Here is a 15484-nt window from a genome sequence, read left to right on the forward strand (position 1 = left end):
TAGGCTTTCTCCTCCAGATCTCAAACCCTTCTATCACGCATGCAGTGGCAAAATACTGTGTTGCAGCAATGTCCACAAGAAAAAAATTGGTTACAGATTTATAGCCATCAACTTGTGCCAATTTTTTGGAGATATCTCTAATAATGTTTGGAAGATTATATTTACTCACACACTAATCGGCACTCACGTAAACTAGGGAGTGACCCTAACATTTTGAGAACATGTATTTTCTTAACAGCGATATTATTATTTACTATTAATGTCAGTACTATTTTATTTATTTATTTTTCTTAATATATTGTAAAAAGTGATGTGTATTGCTGGTCTATGACCGTAATAAACTACTACTACTACTACTACTACTACTACTACTACTACTACTACTACTACTACTACTTATTATTATTATTATTATTATTATTATTATTATTATTATTATTATTACTACTGTCTAGTATAAACCTTTACAGTACATCCTGCTCCAGCAAGAATAATAAGTGAATTCTCACAAACTATGTAGGATTCAAAACAAATTATTAGTCATTAGTCATCCGATATTAGTCTTTTTTTCTTGAAAAATAAGTGAAGTATAACTTGGGTTATTGCAAAATTATTTTGGTGTTGAAGCTAATTAGTCTGACCTCAGTTTCTGGAACTGCAGAATATGAACTAGTCCGAGAAAGCATTGCTTGTGGTAGTGGCTGTTGCTCTAACATCTCTTTCCCTGTCCCCATTTTTTTTACTGTTTCTCATATCACATATACCGTATTAGATTTGTGGCTTAATTCTTAAAGTTTAGAAAGGAAGCATCTGACATCTGCATAATTAAACACTAACATGCAGAGCAATATATTTAAGGTACACACAGTTCAAGCAGCATGATATGAATATTTTACACATTTTTGAGTGCTGCAAAACACAGATAACCAAGGGTTTGAATAGAATTTGATGGGTGTATGTCTTATTTTCACAAATATCAGTTGTGAGGTCTTTGCATCTGGTTATTTCCTACTGAGTTTTCAAGAGGCTCACTTGTGCTGCAGCAGGAAAAGGGAGCAAACATTGTCTTAAAATAGGCAAATTCTTATTCAAAATATAAATGCAAATTAGCAGAAGTGACTATAATTAAGTAGAACTGCTATGTAATTGGCATATAAATTAAGGAGTCTACCCAAAAAAAAGTGGGAAGCTTATCTGATATTTTTAAAAAGGGTTAATATTTAAGAGAGGCAGAGCAAATTCCCCTGTGAACTTATCCACTATACTGTAGACCTTAAATACAATGCATCTTACTATAAAGCTGCACAGTATGAAATTCCAAGGAAAGTTCTGTTGCCCCTCTTCTGAAGGACTAATTTGATGTGGAGCATTGAATAAAGTCTAGCCCAAATCAAGAGCTGTGTTCTGAACAGATACCCTCCTTAATTTGTCACATTAAGTTTGTATTTCTTTTTCTTTAAGGCTCATGTGCCTTTCAAAGCCCTTGATCTACTGCTGATATGACCTGGAAATAATGAAAATTGCCATGCTATGAATACATCTCATAGGCCGATTGTTGCCTACGAAGCTTCTGAAAACACAATATATCAGTCCTTTGGGATGGAGGGAATTGGTATAGGGCAGTGATGGTGAACCTTTTAGAGACCGAGTGCCCAAACTGCAACCCAAAACCCATTTATGCATCATCGAATGCTGGGTGGGTGTGGCCCATTGGGTGGGCATGGCCCATTGGGTGGGCGTGGCTGCAGTGGTAACGGCAGACTGGGTGGGACTAAAAAGTTCAATCAATCAATTCCAACTTTGCAAGATCTTTTTTTTCCCGCGAGAAGTTGAAATTGACTGATTGAACCTTTTTTTTTTTTTGCACACAGCGGCGGAGGCCTAAAGCGAAAAGGTTTTATAAAACCCAGATGAAGGCCTAGGACTGGGGCGATGGCGCGTGCCCACAGAAAGGGTTCTGAGTGCCGCCTCTGGCACCCGTGCCATAGGTTCGCCACCACTGGTATAGGGGCTGGCCTGGTGTACTGGATTTAGTATTGTGTAATGTCCTAGGGCAGTGGTGGCAAACCTATGGCACGGGTGCCAGAGGCGGCACTCAGAGCCCTCTCTGTGGGCACGCGCACCATCGCCCCAGTCCTAGGCCTTTATCTGGGTTTTATAAAACCTTTTCGCTTTAGGCCTCTGCCGCCGTGTGCAAAAAAAAAAAGTTTCAATCAGTCAATTTCAACTTCTCGCAGGAAAAAAAAAGATCTTGCAAAGTTGAAATTGATTGATTGAACTTTTTAGTCCCACCCAGTCTGCCATTACCACCGCAGCCATACCCAGCCAATGGGCCACACCCACCCAATTGGCCATACCCAGCCAATGGGCCACACCCACCAGGCACTCGATGATGCATAAGTGGGTTTTGGGTTGCAGTTTGGGCACTCAGTCTCTAAAAGGTTCGCCATCACTGTCCTAGGGGCTCCCTGGCATCATGTTTTAAATTAGTCTCCCCAGATATGACATTCTCACATAGGGCAAGACTGCTTAAGGATATTTCTGGGGGTTGCAGTTTTGATCTATCTGGAGCAGGCCAGAACTGGAAAAGCTCTTTTAATTCATCCTTGCCTTGGAAAGTTCACCTCCTGCTGGATCTCAAACTTTGAACAATTATTTTAAGATGTTAATTTGTTAAGCCAGCCTTTTGTTTTACTAGTTCAGTTTTTGATGTGAGTCATATACAAAGATGGAGAATCTGAAGGTCAAATCCCTTAGAAGCCACCTCACTTTTTCAAACATTCCAAAGCAGGTTTTGAGGATGAAATTGATTTTCACTTTTTCACTACTTTTGATTAATTATTGTTGTGGAAAGGGAACCTTCAACAAAGCTACCTGTTTGTGGGGTGCAGTCTCTAAGGAGCTGGCCATCTCAAATCACAGGGCAAAGCAAGCTTAATCATAGGCTGGCTTTAATCCATTCTTCTATGTTAAAGCCCTACAGCTGGAAACCTTTATAAACTTGAAAACTAGGTATGCTCAGTTCAGTGCTATATGGCAGAAAAAAAATTCCATACCTCCAAGAATATATGCTTAATAATTTAAGCATCTATTTTCATCCGTTGGTGAACTGTTAAATAAAATTAAGGAATTACTCCTCTGGTGTAGGAGATACAGAGTTCAGACCTGTGGGAAACACTAGTAACTATCTGTATCTTTCAGATATTTGTGTTTATTATTGTGTTCTTTCCATCCATCCTTTTTAATGTCTGGGGCAATGTTATTGATTGAAATAAGGTTCTTCACATAGCAATTTATTTATCTATCAGGTATATTAAATAAGGTACTTCACACAGCAATTTATTTACTTATGCATATGATTTATAAATAGGATAATGTCCATGAATTTATACATTTACACTCAAGCTTTCATTTCTTATTGATTTACACTCAAGCTTTCATTTTGTATCGTATACATTTACATTCAAGCTTTCATTTTGTATCCAGATGGCAGCTAATAACATGAAATGAAAGATAAGTTAAAGAAAAGTTCATCCTTGCCAAGAAATTTTGCATTAATACACTTTCTATTTTGCCCACAGTATAATCTGCCATAAACTCACTGAATAAGATCTACTTCTTTCTTTGGCCTCTAGTCTCCCCTGTCGTGGAACCCATCTTCCAGGATATTCGGCAAACCATGGGACGTAGTGTAATCCTTCGATGTACCATGTTAAAGGGAAGCCCTATGAAAGTGGCCACAGCTGTCTGGAGATTTAATGGTAGCCTTCTAACAGTGCCTCCAACAGAGCAGCAAGACTATTCAGAATATAAAGTGGACAGTGTAAGCCGGGAGACTAGTGGCAACTATGAATGTAGTATCTCCAATGATGTTGGGGTAGCGGTTTGCAAATTCCAGGTATCAGGTAAGTCTTACCTGTGCTTTTTTCTCATTTAGTGGATACTAGTATGATTAACTTGGCTAATAACTGGTAGATGAATGAAATGGAAAATTTGCCCATGATGAGACTCTCTAATAAAACAAGGAGACCCAGTTTTTACCATCTCTCCATTTACCGAGCAGTCCCAGAGCAGCAGAAAGTTAGTGCTGGGACAGAAAGTGGACTTATCTTCCCAGTAGGAATCTCCACTGGATCACCAGCTTTTCTGCAAAGAAGGAGACATTCCATTTAGGAAAGGGCAAGTCTAGATTCAATACCTTCTTGATAAAATGAGGCACAAAAATTGGTTCCTATAAGATGCCAATACTCACACTTTCCTTCACCTGCCTCCTAGGAATATATGGCAAGATGAAAACAAAGAGGCACGTAGCTCGTTGTTCACTCCAAGATTAGTTCCTATATTACATTTTGCTATCTTGTCTTTTAAATTTGGAAGCCTGAGGGCAGTTTCTGTTTTTTAATTGATAGAGTTGATGAATAAAAAAATAGACTTTATGCCACAATGCAGCATGTAATTAAATATGATCTGGTGATTTAAAAATGGAAAGTTTAACTCCTGTGTATCACTGTTGTTTCCATGACATCTGGGCTTCAGGGATCTAAAATATTCTTTGACCCTTTTATTCTGTTTTCCTGCAAAACTGTCTCAGAAAATGAGTGGCTAGAGGTGAAACATACCCTTTGGACTTTCCTGATTTTTTTTTTGGGGGGGGGTGTCTTTGTATTAATAGACTTTGGCATTTTGCAGCCATACAATCCTTTAACAAAGTCCATTCTTTGCAATCAATATGAATTACTTTAGTCAGCATTTTCCAATCACTATAAAAGTGCTAGGTAACTTTTACACCTTATCACAACATCAAATGTATACCACAAGTAAACCTCCTCCACATTTCAGTTATCAGGCTTGTACCCAAAAAAATGCCATCTCTGCACATTTAAATAGAAGTCTATGTGAATTTAATATAGAAATATGCCAGTTTCTTTATCTCCCAACGGTTGGTATAGGTGCTTGTGTACAACTTTCATTCTTTCAAAATCTATATGAATATTTTCCACTCTTTCTATAGCAGAGTTCATGCATGTAGAGTTAGAGGTGAGGTCCAGCATTTATTTAATTCTTCTGTGTATTCAAATAGCTGCAAAATGCTCCATGGCTGATATATATGAACAAGAGGAAAATTATAAAGAGTCCAATGAACTTTATTATTATATTACCGGAGATGGAGTCTTTTATCTTGGGAATCAATTAATTATAAAAATGGGCATAAGATAATCATTATCGTCTGTTCTGATTTTATTTTATAAATTTGTCATGAAACTTGACTTAACAGTCAATACAAGTTGAATAAGCAACAATTAGTCTCCAAGGTGGCTCTGAATGTCTCCATGCACAAAAATGTAAGTCAATAAAAATAATAAGAAAAGGGGGTTCAGGAGTGAACATCAATATTACCATTCTAAGTTAATAAAAATAAACATGGAATCATTTCCATTTAATTAGAGCAGAAAAGAATGGCTGAGCTAGTAATTGGGGTGGGTAGAAAAAGAATGGAAAAGAAGAAAACCTTGGGAATAAGGAATACCTGTAAAATGTATTGCCTGTCTTTGAATATTTTCCCATTGTATGGTTTTTGTGATTTTAAATTGGCCAAACGCTAGCATGTAGATAGGGTTTTCTGTGAAAATATTTTGCTTTGGAGATAAACTGTGGGATTTGGGACCACAGTGTCTTCCTTGTGAATCAGTAACAAGGAGTGAGTGAATGGAAGGACTTTAAATGTTTGTAGTTAATCTTCAGGGTACAAAAGGCTCCCAGCACCACACTGTGGCCTCCCAGCATCCAAGATGGCACTACCAACGTTCTGCAGCAAAATAATGCTGCTGTCAAGGTTCGGACTAGCAAACCCAACCAAGCAAACACCTTCAAGTCTCTTCAGGCTCTTAATGCAAAACGTTATTGAATACACCATATCAGCACATATGAAAGTAAAACCAGCTCTGGCAGGCCCCTTTTCCAAACTCCATAATAAAAGCACTAACTTCTTCCTCCTCCCTCTGGGTCAGGTCACATTGCCCAATCAAGTTAGAAATTATTTTTATGGGAAAGCATCTCTAGGTCCAGTTGGACACCTGGCCATTGTCCTTGATTCCCATGGTCTGCTTCCTTAATCTTTGAAGTCTGCATTCCAAACCTCTCCACTCCCCCTCCCCCCCAGCTTGTTGGCAAGTTAAGAAGCAATGTCTGTCACGCCAGCAAGATGGGGTTTTGAAACTTGACAGCTGCATTTGGGATGCTGTATTTTTGTTATGATTACTCCCCTCTCAAAAAAGTGTGGCAATGAAAGTAAGCCATTTTCATTTCCACCTTAACTACCCCAATCCTTCCAAAACTGCATGAAATCAATTTAGAGGAGAGCTTGGAGAGATGAAGTGGGAGAGGAGACATCTAAAGCACTCCTGGAAGGAAACTTGGAGAACACTTGACTGAACAAATGTAAAGCTGCTATTAAGGCCTATCTTGAGGTGATAAAGATGTCAAAACACCATTACTTTTCTGCATTTATTTAGTGGCGTTCAATACCACTGAACATGATATCCTTCTGCACTCACTCCAGGGCTTAGGAGTTCAATCCATATTTGATTCTCCTCCTTCTTCCTAGGCCAATTCCAGTCAGTGTTTATGAAGGGGAGAGATCTGTCCCCAGGCTTCTCTTTTGTGAGGTCTCAACATAATATCAACATAAGCTACTAGTTGAAGCAATTGAGCAGCAGAGCATGATGTATTATCAATACACTGAAGATAGCTGTATATCTCTGTCCCAGTCAGCCTGGTAATACTGTGGAAATTTTGTCTATAGTAGACAAAATGCTTATAGGCTGTGGGGTTCTGGATGGAAAAGCAAAGGACTCAGCTCAAATCTAGTAAGATAGAGTGATTTTGGATTTAAAGCCTACTAGATCTGGTAGTTTTTCATCTTTAGTTGTGTATGATGTCCCACTGTCCCACACAAACACAGTGTGCAATTTGAAGGCCCTCCTGGACTTATGGCTCACAGCTTCATACTATGTACTAGTTGCACTTTTATATAAAAAAAGACTTTTTTTATTCCACCTTTATTTACAAATAATTCAAGGTGGCAAACATACATAATATCCCTTTGTTCTATTTTCCCCACAACAACAACCCTGTGAGGTGAGTTGGGCTGAGAGACAGAGACTGGCCCAAAGTCAGCCGCTCATGCCTAAGGCAGGACAAGAACTCACAGTCTCCTGGTTTCTAGGCAGTGTCTTAAACCATTAGATGAGACTAGTCATTTGGTGATTAGATGACTATGCAATCTATTTTTATACTGTTATTTATAGTATATTTTTTAATCTTTATTAGCTGCCCAGAATCATTGCATTTGTGTATTAATATTATTATAGTTGGTTGCATAGTAAGCCAGATGTTTAAATGGATTTGGTATTTTCCTCCTGCTAGTGACTCTTTCCCAAGGACCTGGAATAGGCATATGTCATTGTTTTGGGATAGAACTCAAGGCACCTATTACTTTTGGTAGTATTTTTGCTTTCTTTTGCCACAGTCATTCTACTTCTGTTTACAGATGTTGTATGTGATTTTCTCCCATTCTTTTTCTTGTATACTGCTGTCTCCAGGTACTAAGTAAATAATAACAATAACAATAATAATAATAATAATAATACCATGTCCACTATCCAGATTTGTTGCCTTTCTTATCAACAATTTTAAGTCCAGGTTATTATGTGACAGGTGCTTGTCAGAGCACTTTAGCTTCTTTATTTTCTATTTTGTGGTCCCACTAATTCTTGACTGTAGGTAAATGATATTTCTTGCAGATATTCCAATGTACCATTGTTGCTACTTTGTTATGCTGTTATTTGTTATTATTATTATTTTGCTGTCAAACTTTGATAACATGATTATTTCAGAACATTCAGGTTAAGGGTCTTCTTTTTTTTTTTAACAAAAAAGCAGCCCAGCAACACATCCAAGAAGGGGGAGGAGCCACTGTTTTCTTTAATAATTGGTTCTTTTGTTGAACAGGTCCTTACTATTAAGAACAGATTCATAAATGCAACTGGACTTCTTCTAAGAGAGTTCTGTGTGTTGCATAATTTAAGAAAATGGGGGGGGGGAAATTGGTCTTTTTCTTCAGATATTTGAAAAGTAAAAATGTATCTGCATTAAATCAGCTTTTCCCAAGATTAAATATACTCTCAGTTTCTCCCTGTAAAATATAGTTTCCATTTCCTTGATCATACTTGTTGTTTTTCTATGAAACTGTTTTAGGACCTCTAAATTAAAGTAAAATGCCAAAACCACAAATGGTAATTGGTATGGGGACTGACCAATGAAGATTATAGTGGAACTTTTGCTATATTTCCCTTGACCTAGAAATTGTTCTTCTGTTAATGTAGCTTTAAATTGCATCCTAAGCAAAGAATTTTGCATTTGTCTCTATTTCCTTTTCCATTCCGGCTATTTTTTCCCAAATGAAATCCAATTCTCTTATACTGGTTATCTTAATTGCTAGGGAATAAATTTGTTGTGTCACAAAGAGCAATGTTACAGTTACTACTATGCCATAATAGAGAGGAGTAACTGATAGTGGACAGATATTACATTGTGGTTTTTTCCCTCATCTCAAGGCTTGCTAACAAGTAGAAGCAAAAGCAAAGCTGGTTTAGTTGTAGATCGGAATGCAGAGTTTTTATTAAGCTTTATTATGATAAATGAATTTTACTAGTCATATTCCCAGAAGTAGTAGATAGTGGATATGAAGTTAACAATATGTTTTATAAATATCTAAAGAGAAAATAAATACCTATTTGGTAGATTAGGTGTCCATGACCTTCCTACTCAAAGTTCTTGATGAGTTGCATGCATGGATTCTTATGGTGCTCACTGAGTTATAACAACTTTCCTCTCTGTTCCTCTCATTCTCTTTTCTGCTTTTTAGCTAAAGCTTATAGCCCAGAATTTTACTATGATACTCCGAATCCTACAAGGAAGCAATCCAAGAACTACTCCTATGTCTTACAGTGGACACAGAAGGAACCAGATGCTGTTGATCCCATTCTTAGTTACCGTCTAGATATCCGTCAGGTAAGATCTATAATAGCAGCTTAAATACAGAAATTCAGCTGCTGCGGTAGCCAGCTTCCAGACAATAGTTGCAGAGTTAAAAGAAGAATGCTTTTTTCCATACCTACCTAGATTAGAATTTAATATTTGCAAAGCAGGTTAGAACAGGCAGCTTCTTTCCTCATTTTATACGGCTGAGAAATCTGTTGCATGACATACCCTTTAATTATACATTCTGATGCACAAACATTTGAGAGCTAAGAAAGTCTATTGATTCCCCTTGGAATTTTCAGGCTTTGTGTTTTCACTAAAGCTGTAACAAGAACAAAAACTTGTAGTCATTAGTAGTTTTTGTAGATTTCATAGGCCAACCATTTAGAAGGGTGGGATTTCAGATTCTTTCCTTTGAACCAACAAAGGACTGTAAATTGAAGGGCACCCCAGGTTCAAACTGCCAAGAAAATTCATTGACTGTTCATGTTGTGCAAAGTCCTTCTCCAAGCTGTTATAATAATAAGGGAAGATTATTACAACCTTTTGAAGAAAGGTTTGGGACAAAAGAGTAATACAGAATGAAACAGAACCATGAACAGAACAAACAGGAAGAAGAAAATATTTGATATGCTAGACTGTTGAAATATATTCATAGGTGCATACATATATGTGTATGAGTGCATGTGTTTCTGTTTTCTCAGCATGGACCTGTGAATCAGACATACAATGAAGTTCCTAAATTTCTCAGCTAATCTATAATTTAGTTAAACCAAGATTATGGAAACAATTCGTGGACTATATGCCAAAGGTAGCTCTGTCTGTGTAGAATAAGCAAATAGGGAGAGTCAGTATAAAAAAAGAATGGGACCACAGATTCTCTGCATTCTAAAATTGTTCTTTTTTCCTTGTTTTTTCCTTATTGTTCTTGTTGTTCTGTTGTTCTTTTTCTCTTTTTGATACCCTCTCTACACAAAGGAAAGGGATATATTTTCTCTTTGTAGAAAAGGTCAATCTGCATTTTTGAGGACTATTTGAGGAATATTTTTTGAAAGATCTTACCTGGTCTGAGGCTGTGGGTTGCCTGCTCTGAGTTATGCTGAAGTTTGTAAAGTTTAGACCTGCTCGCTGTAAAAGCCCCTGAGAAAGATTAAATTCTAAGCAATTCTAAGCAATTAGGCGTAACTGCAATGATGAGAGCCAAAGTCTATGCTTGTATATTCTGTACTACTGTTCTTCCATTCACAGAATATCCCTTGATCCAGCAAAGACTATGTTGATCAAAGAAGAAAGCAATATCCCCTGATTTCTTCTTCCCTTCTATAACTCCTGTATTCCCTAATCTATTCTAAACAATTAGACTTGTTCCAAAACATGGGAAGCGTGGTGGGGATGCCCCTATTCCCCTATTCAGGGAAATGTTCACTAGTTCATGGGCTTTATTTTAAATAGAATGGTGGAATCATATATAGTCCTTTATCAACAAAGCAGATAGATATGCAACATAATGGAATATAACTTTTTTTCTCCAGCATTTGGTTGTGTATTCCTTTGGTGACCCTTGAGTGTCATTGGCAAAATGAGCTTTTCTGTCTCTGCCCATTGTATTTTGGGAAACATTAGTGTTCACAGCAAACCTCAAAATGCTAAAATGATGACACTTTTGCATGTTGCATGGTCATGGAAATGATGGCTGTACATACTTGCATTTCAGTATTGGACACAAATGTATACATCATAGAATTTGTATGATGCTATCATTACTCGTGTTTTATTATTTGCTGACACTGCCTTTTCCTGTTGATGCCAATGTTGGGAAGGAGAAAATCAGAAAATCATTTCTGATTACAGATTGTATTCTTCTTTGATGGTTATTGGAACTGTGGTTGCTACTTCTGAGGGATATTTTAGCCATTTGGGGGTTCAGATTATTTGCTGTGCTTGGCAATTTTTGTTTTAGTTGCTGGAATTCTGAGATGATTCTGTGCTTAAAAATTATTCCTTTTGGCTAGATAAATTGCTTTGGCCCACAGGGAAAAATCTTTTGTCATTTCTTGTTCTTTTAAACAACTATAGTTATGAATGATACTAATGCCCATAAGAGACCAAGTGTTTAATCTTATTATTGATCCAGCCAAGATGAAACTAAAAATTAATGCCAACTAGTTAATGTTAGAATACTTTCCCCTTTGTAACATATGTTATTCTGGAACCTTAAAAACACGAGTGAAATAATTCCCAAATAATCGTCAGTTTATTTGTGGGAGTTACTATGATTTATCCTTTACCGTGCATTGAACTGTGTAGTCTGTGTAATTTTGTTCATATCTGGCCTTTCTTCTGCCAAAACCAAGAGAGGATATAATCTGACCTTTTATTTTAAATTAGGAAACTCATTCTTGTTAATTCATTTGTAGTTTATACATTGTTATTTGGTAGAAAGCAATGATTTTATTGAAATGTTTGCTAGCTATGAAATTAATATAATTAATATTACCTGCGTTAGACTCTTTGAAATAATTTTAATGTGCACTTCACATCTAGTGACATACTTTTTCATGGTTATGCAGCTATTAATTTTTAAGACTCTTCTATTTAAAGTAATTTCTTCAGTGTGTTTATTGTTTGACATCAACCTGGGCTATTTAGGACCCGGTTTTAGACCAAATTCTAAACCTATAACATGAAACTGCAAAACACAAAAATCCAAAGTAACCATGCAACATTTTTCCAGCTGCTATATGTAGGTATTCTATGGTTGGATAAATATGTCAGCTTTATTTTCCTTTAACTTGTCATTTTCCTGATCACAAGCTTATTCTGGGCTCTTTCAACATCTGTTTCAAATGGGTTCTCCTACCCCCCCCCCCCCACACACACCCTGCATTTTTCTCCACATTTCTCTTAACATCTACCATTTGCACTTTTTCTACTGTGCAAATATTTCCCAAGTAATTTTCTATCAATGTAATCCATTCTTGCAGGAAAGAACATTCATGCCTGTGCATGTTATACTTCATTAATGTATTTTATGAATAGTTTATTGCACACTGTATTTTGACAGGGATGTATCTTCTACATAAGTTTATTTCAGAAGTATAAATTTGATAAGCGTATGTAGAAATTTAGACTGGATAAATTTCATATCCATCTGTAAACAGCATATTAGAGCTGAAGTATGCATGAACAATACCAGTGTAGTAGCACCTAGTATGTTCTACAGTAAGAATAATCAGTACATTGTACAAGATGATGATCGTAAAGATTTAAGTTCCCCAATTTGATTTTGTAACACTGAATTTGAACTTTATAGTATGAAACTAATTCTATTCAGAGCTCTCTACACCATAATAGTCTTACAGGGTCTTTTTATTGCGGTTTTCTTCTTTATTAGACATAATGCACTCTTCACTAAAGTGATGTGCAAAGATGAAGATTTTAAGGGTGATGCTTTCAAAGTTGCTGGGGCACATTGTGACAGGTAATAGGGTAGGCTGAGCTTAGAAGTAAAAGATTATTTACTTTCAATGTAGAGGACAGAACAATTTCAAAAGATCTGAGCACCTATGTTCTCTGGGTCAGACAGAATATCTTTTTTCATTCCGTTCTTTGTGATGGCTCACTCTCTAGAGAACTGTCTGCTTCTGTATTACTTTCTCATACAGCGTGGAGCACATTGTCAGTGCTTAACAAATAATAACAATTTTACCAACCCAGTACACAAGGGAACGTCTTATAATGAACGTGCTTTGTCTGAGAGCAGCCTTGCTTTATGCTGAACTTTGCCACTGTAATTTCCAACTAACCATGTGCAAAGATACAGACAGATTTTGTCCTAAATGGACAAGTAGAAATTCAGATACATGATGTGCCATGCCTCAGTTCAGATGTTGTTTAAAGGGAGTCCAAATATGCAGCTTAGTAGGGTGAGGGGTGTTCCAAAATAACAATATTTTGGAACAGTCCTTAATATTAATTAAATCTGCCAGATCTTTGCAATAGTTATTTCCTTATTGCGATCTCACTTTTTGCTAGCTCTCACTTGACTTGGTCCCAAGTTACTTACAGGCCTATCTGTTTGCAGATTCAGTCATACTGGAAGAAGTATTTTAGCAGATTTTTCCCCCATTTGGGGGAGCTTAGAAGAGCCAAAGACCAAAGATATTGTTTTTCCATTGTTGGACTGATCATCTGGATTGGCCTCCCATTGGAGATTGGCTTAGCTCTAACAGGGGTTCACTTTCCAGAAGAAGTTGAAGATAGAAGTCTTCCCAAGAGTATTTGGGGCATGATGCCACTTAATTGGTGCTAGTGGATTTAATTGACTTAGATCAGACATGTCAAACACAAGGCCCAGGGGCCGGATGCGGCCCTCAAAGTGGTTTCATGTGGCCCGTGAAGCCATCCTGGAAACAGTGAGGGAACGGCCCCCGCTGTCTTGGCCCTGGCCCAGGCCAGCCAGGAGCCAATGTACAATTTTGTGGTGGCTATCTTGGCACTTGCCCCGGTGGACCATGCCTTGGCACTTGCCCCGGTCCCACCCCCTTCTGCCAGAGACCCTCAGATCTGTCCCACTTCTGCCCAGGCCCCCACAGGCACCCTTGACACGAATGATGTAGAACTGGCCACGCCACCCAGTAGGCCACACCCACTCCATCCATGCCCACCCAGTAGGCCGCACCCACTCTGGCCACACCCACCCGGCCCCCCAAGGGCAACCGCAATGCTGATTCGGCCCTCAGTAGAAATTGAGTTTGACACCCCTGACTTAGATTAAGTGCCTTGGCTTTCTTATTATTAAACAGCTGTGTTGTAAACTGCTGATGTCTGTTTCAGTTGAAGGAAGGAAGGAAGGAAGGAAGGAAGGAAGGAAGGAAGGAAGGAAGGAAGGAAGGAAGGAAGGAAGTAAGTTCTTTACCAAGTGTGTTTATGATTAAAGCCTTCAAAACCATATGTATTTTTTCTTATAATGGCACAGTTAACTTAAATTACTTATATCCAGCCTTCCATCCTACTAAGGTCGATATAAAATGAGGACCCAGATTGTTGGGGGCAATATGCTGATATTGTGAACTGTCCAGAGAGTGCTGTAAAGCACTATGAAGCAGTATATAAAAGCCTAAGTGCTACTGCTATTAATGCTTGCATATTGGAAATTAAGTAAGTTAACATGTTGCTTTTACCTGTCTGTAGAAACCAGTTATAACTTACAAAAAGATTTTGTTCTGGATGAAGTCCTGATGCTGAATTGTTTGGCAAAGAAAGAAGAGGTTTGGATGCAAGAAGGCAATATATTTTATTATTTTTGTGTAATTGAAAATTGGCACTTGCAAATCCTTTCTAATACAAATATAGCTGCTTGGATTCAATCTTCTCTCTAGACCTGGATCCTCACTGTGAGTCAGAAGACCGAGGTACTGGCCTCTCCTTCAGCTTCAAACTTTTACAATCCATGTTTTCTGCTATAACAGCATAGATTAGAATTCTTTAATTCTCTGTATTCTATTTCTGACTTTCTTGTGGCAAGGTAGCAAACCACCTGTTTTCAATCTGGATTTTTATTTATCCCCTTGAGTACCTCTCTCCTGGGAGAAAGTACAAAGACTTGATAATGCAACTGGGAAAAGGACAAAAAGCCCATGAAAAAATGCTTGAATAGTTCTTCAGCCTGAAAGGTATTTGCATGAAAATATGTTTGAATAAATGACAAGTGGGTGTATTCTGTATATGTAGCATTGTTACTAATCAGTAGAAAATCTTCAAAACTATATACCAGAAAGGCAATAGCAATTGGCTGCATCTGGATGATATTAGCTGATCCCAAAAAAGCTAAGCATTGTGAGAACTGGTTAGTATTTAGATGAGAGATATCCAGTCAAAACCTAGACTGGGAAGTTGAGAAAGCATCCAGAAAGAAAACAATACAAAGCCATTATTGTATTTCACCAAGAAAACTATCTGAACGTGTCTTTGCTGTCATGAGGAGTAAAGCGCAACTTGAGTGAGTTGTTGTCTTACTCAAATAGATAAATTGCCTTCCTATAAGCTTCCCACATATTTCGGACATGTGATGCGACACCCAGAAAAATATGCATACTCCATTTAATCCTCCAGGGAAAGATTGAAGGCAAACGAGATCCAGGCAGAAGAAGAACATCATGGCTTCAAAATCTAAGGGACTGGTTTGGACAAAACTCAGCAGCACTTTTTTGTGCGGCTGCTGATAAAAACAGGATCGCCAATATGATCGCCAACATCCGATAATGGATATGGCAGAAGAAGAAGAAGAAGAAGAAGAAGAAGAAGAAGAAGAAGAAGAAGAAGAAGAAGAAGAAGAAGAAGAAGAAGAAGAAGAAGAAGAAGAAGAAGAAGAAGAAGAAGAAGAAGAAGAAGAAGAAGAAGAAGAAGAAGAAGAAGAAGAAGAAGAAGAAGAAGAAGAAGA

At 37.6% G+C, this 15484-nt stretch overlaps 1 protein-coding gene across 1 annotated transcript in view; it reads left to right on the forward strand.

The window, feature by feature from the left end:
• Nucleotides 1–3635: 3635 nt before the first annotated feature.
• LOC107291930 (MAM domain-containing glycosylphosphatidylinositol anchor protein 1-like) overlaps nucleotides 3636–15484 on the forward strand; it is a gene marked incomplete at its 5' end in the record, with an annotated part of 102773 nt that continues 90924 nt past the window's right edge. Inside the window, 2 exons of the mRNA XM_015820983.1 lie at nucleotides 3636–3905; nucleotides 8927–9072. Coding sequence (XP_015676469.1) covers nucleotides 3636–3905; nucleotides 8927–9072 — 416 coding nt within the window. The remainder of the gene's footprint in view (nucleotides 3906–8926; nucleotides 9073–15484) is intronic.

This window comes from Protobothrops mucrosquamatus, unplaced genomic scaffold (assembly GCF_001527695.2).
Source record: "Protobothrops mucrosquamatus isolate PMUCROS unplaced genomic scaffold, P.Mucros_1.0 scaffold1229, whole genome shotgun sequence".
Classification (NCBI taxonomy): Eukaryota; Metazoa; Chordata; class Lepidosauria; order Squamata; family Viperidae; genus Protobothrops; species Protobothrops mucrosquamatus.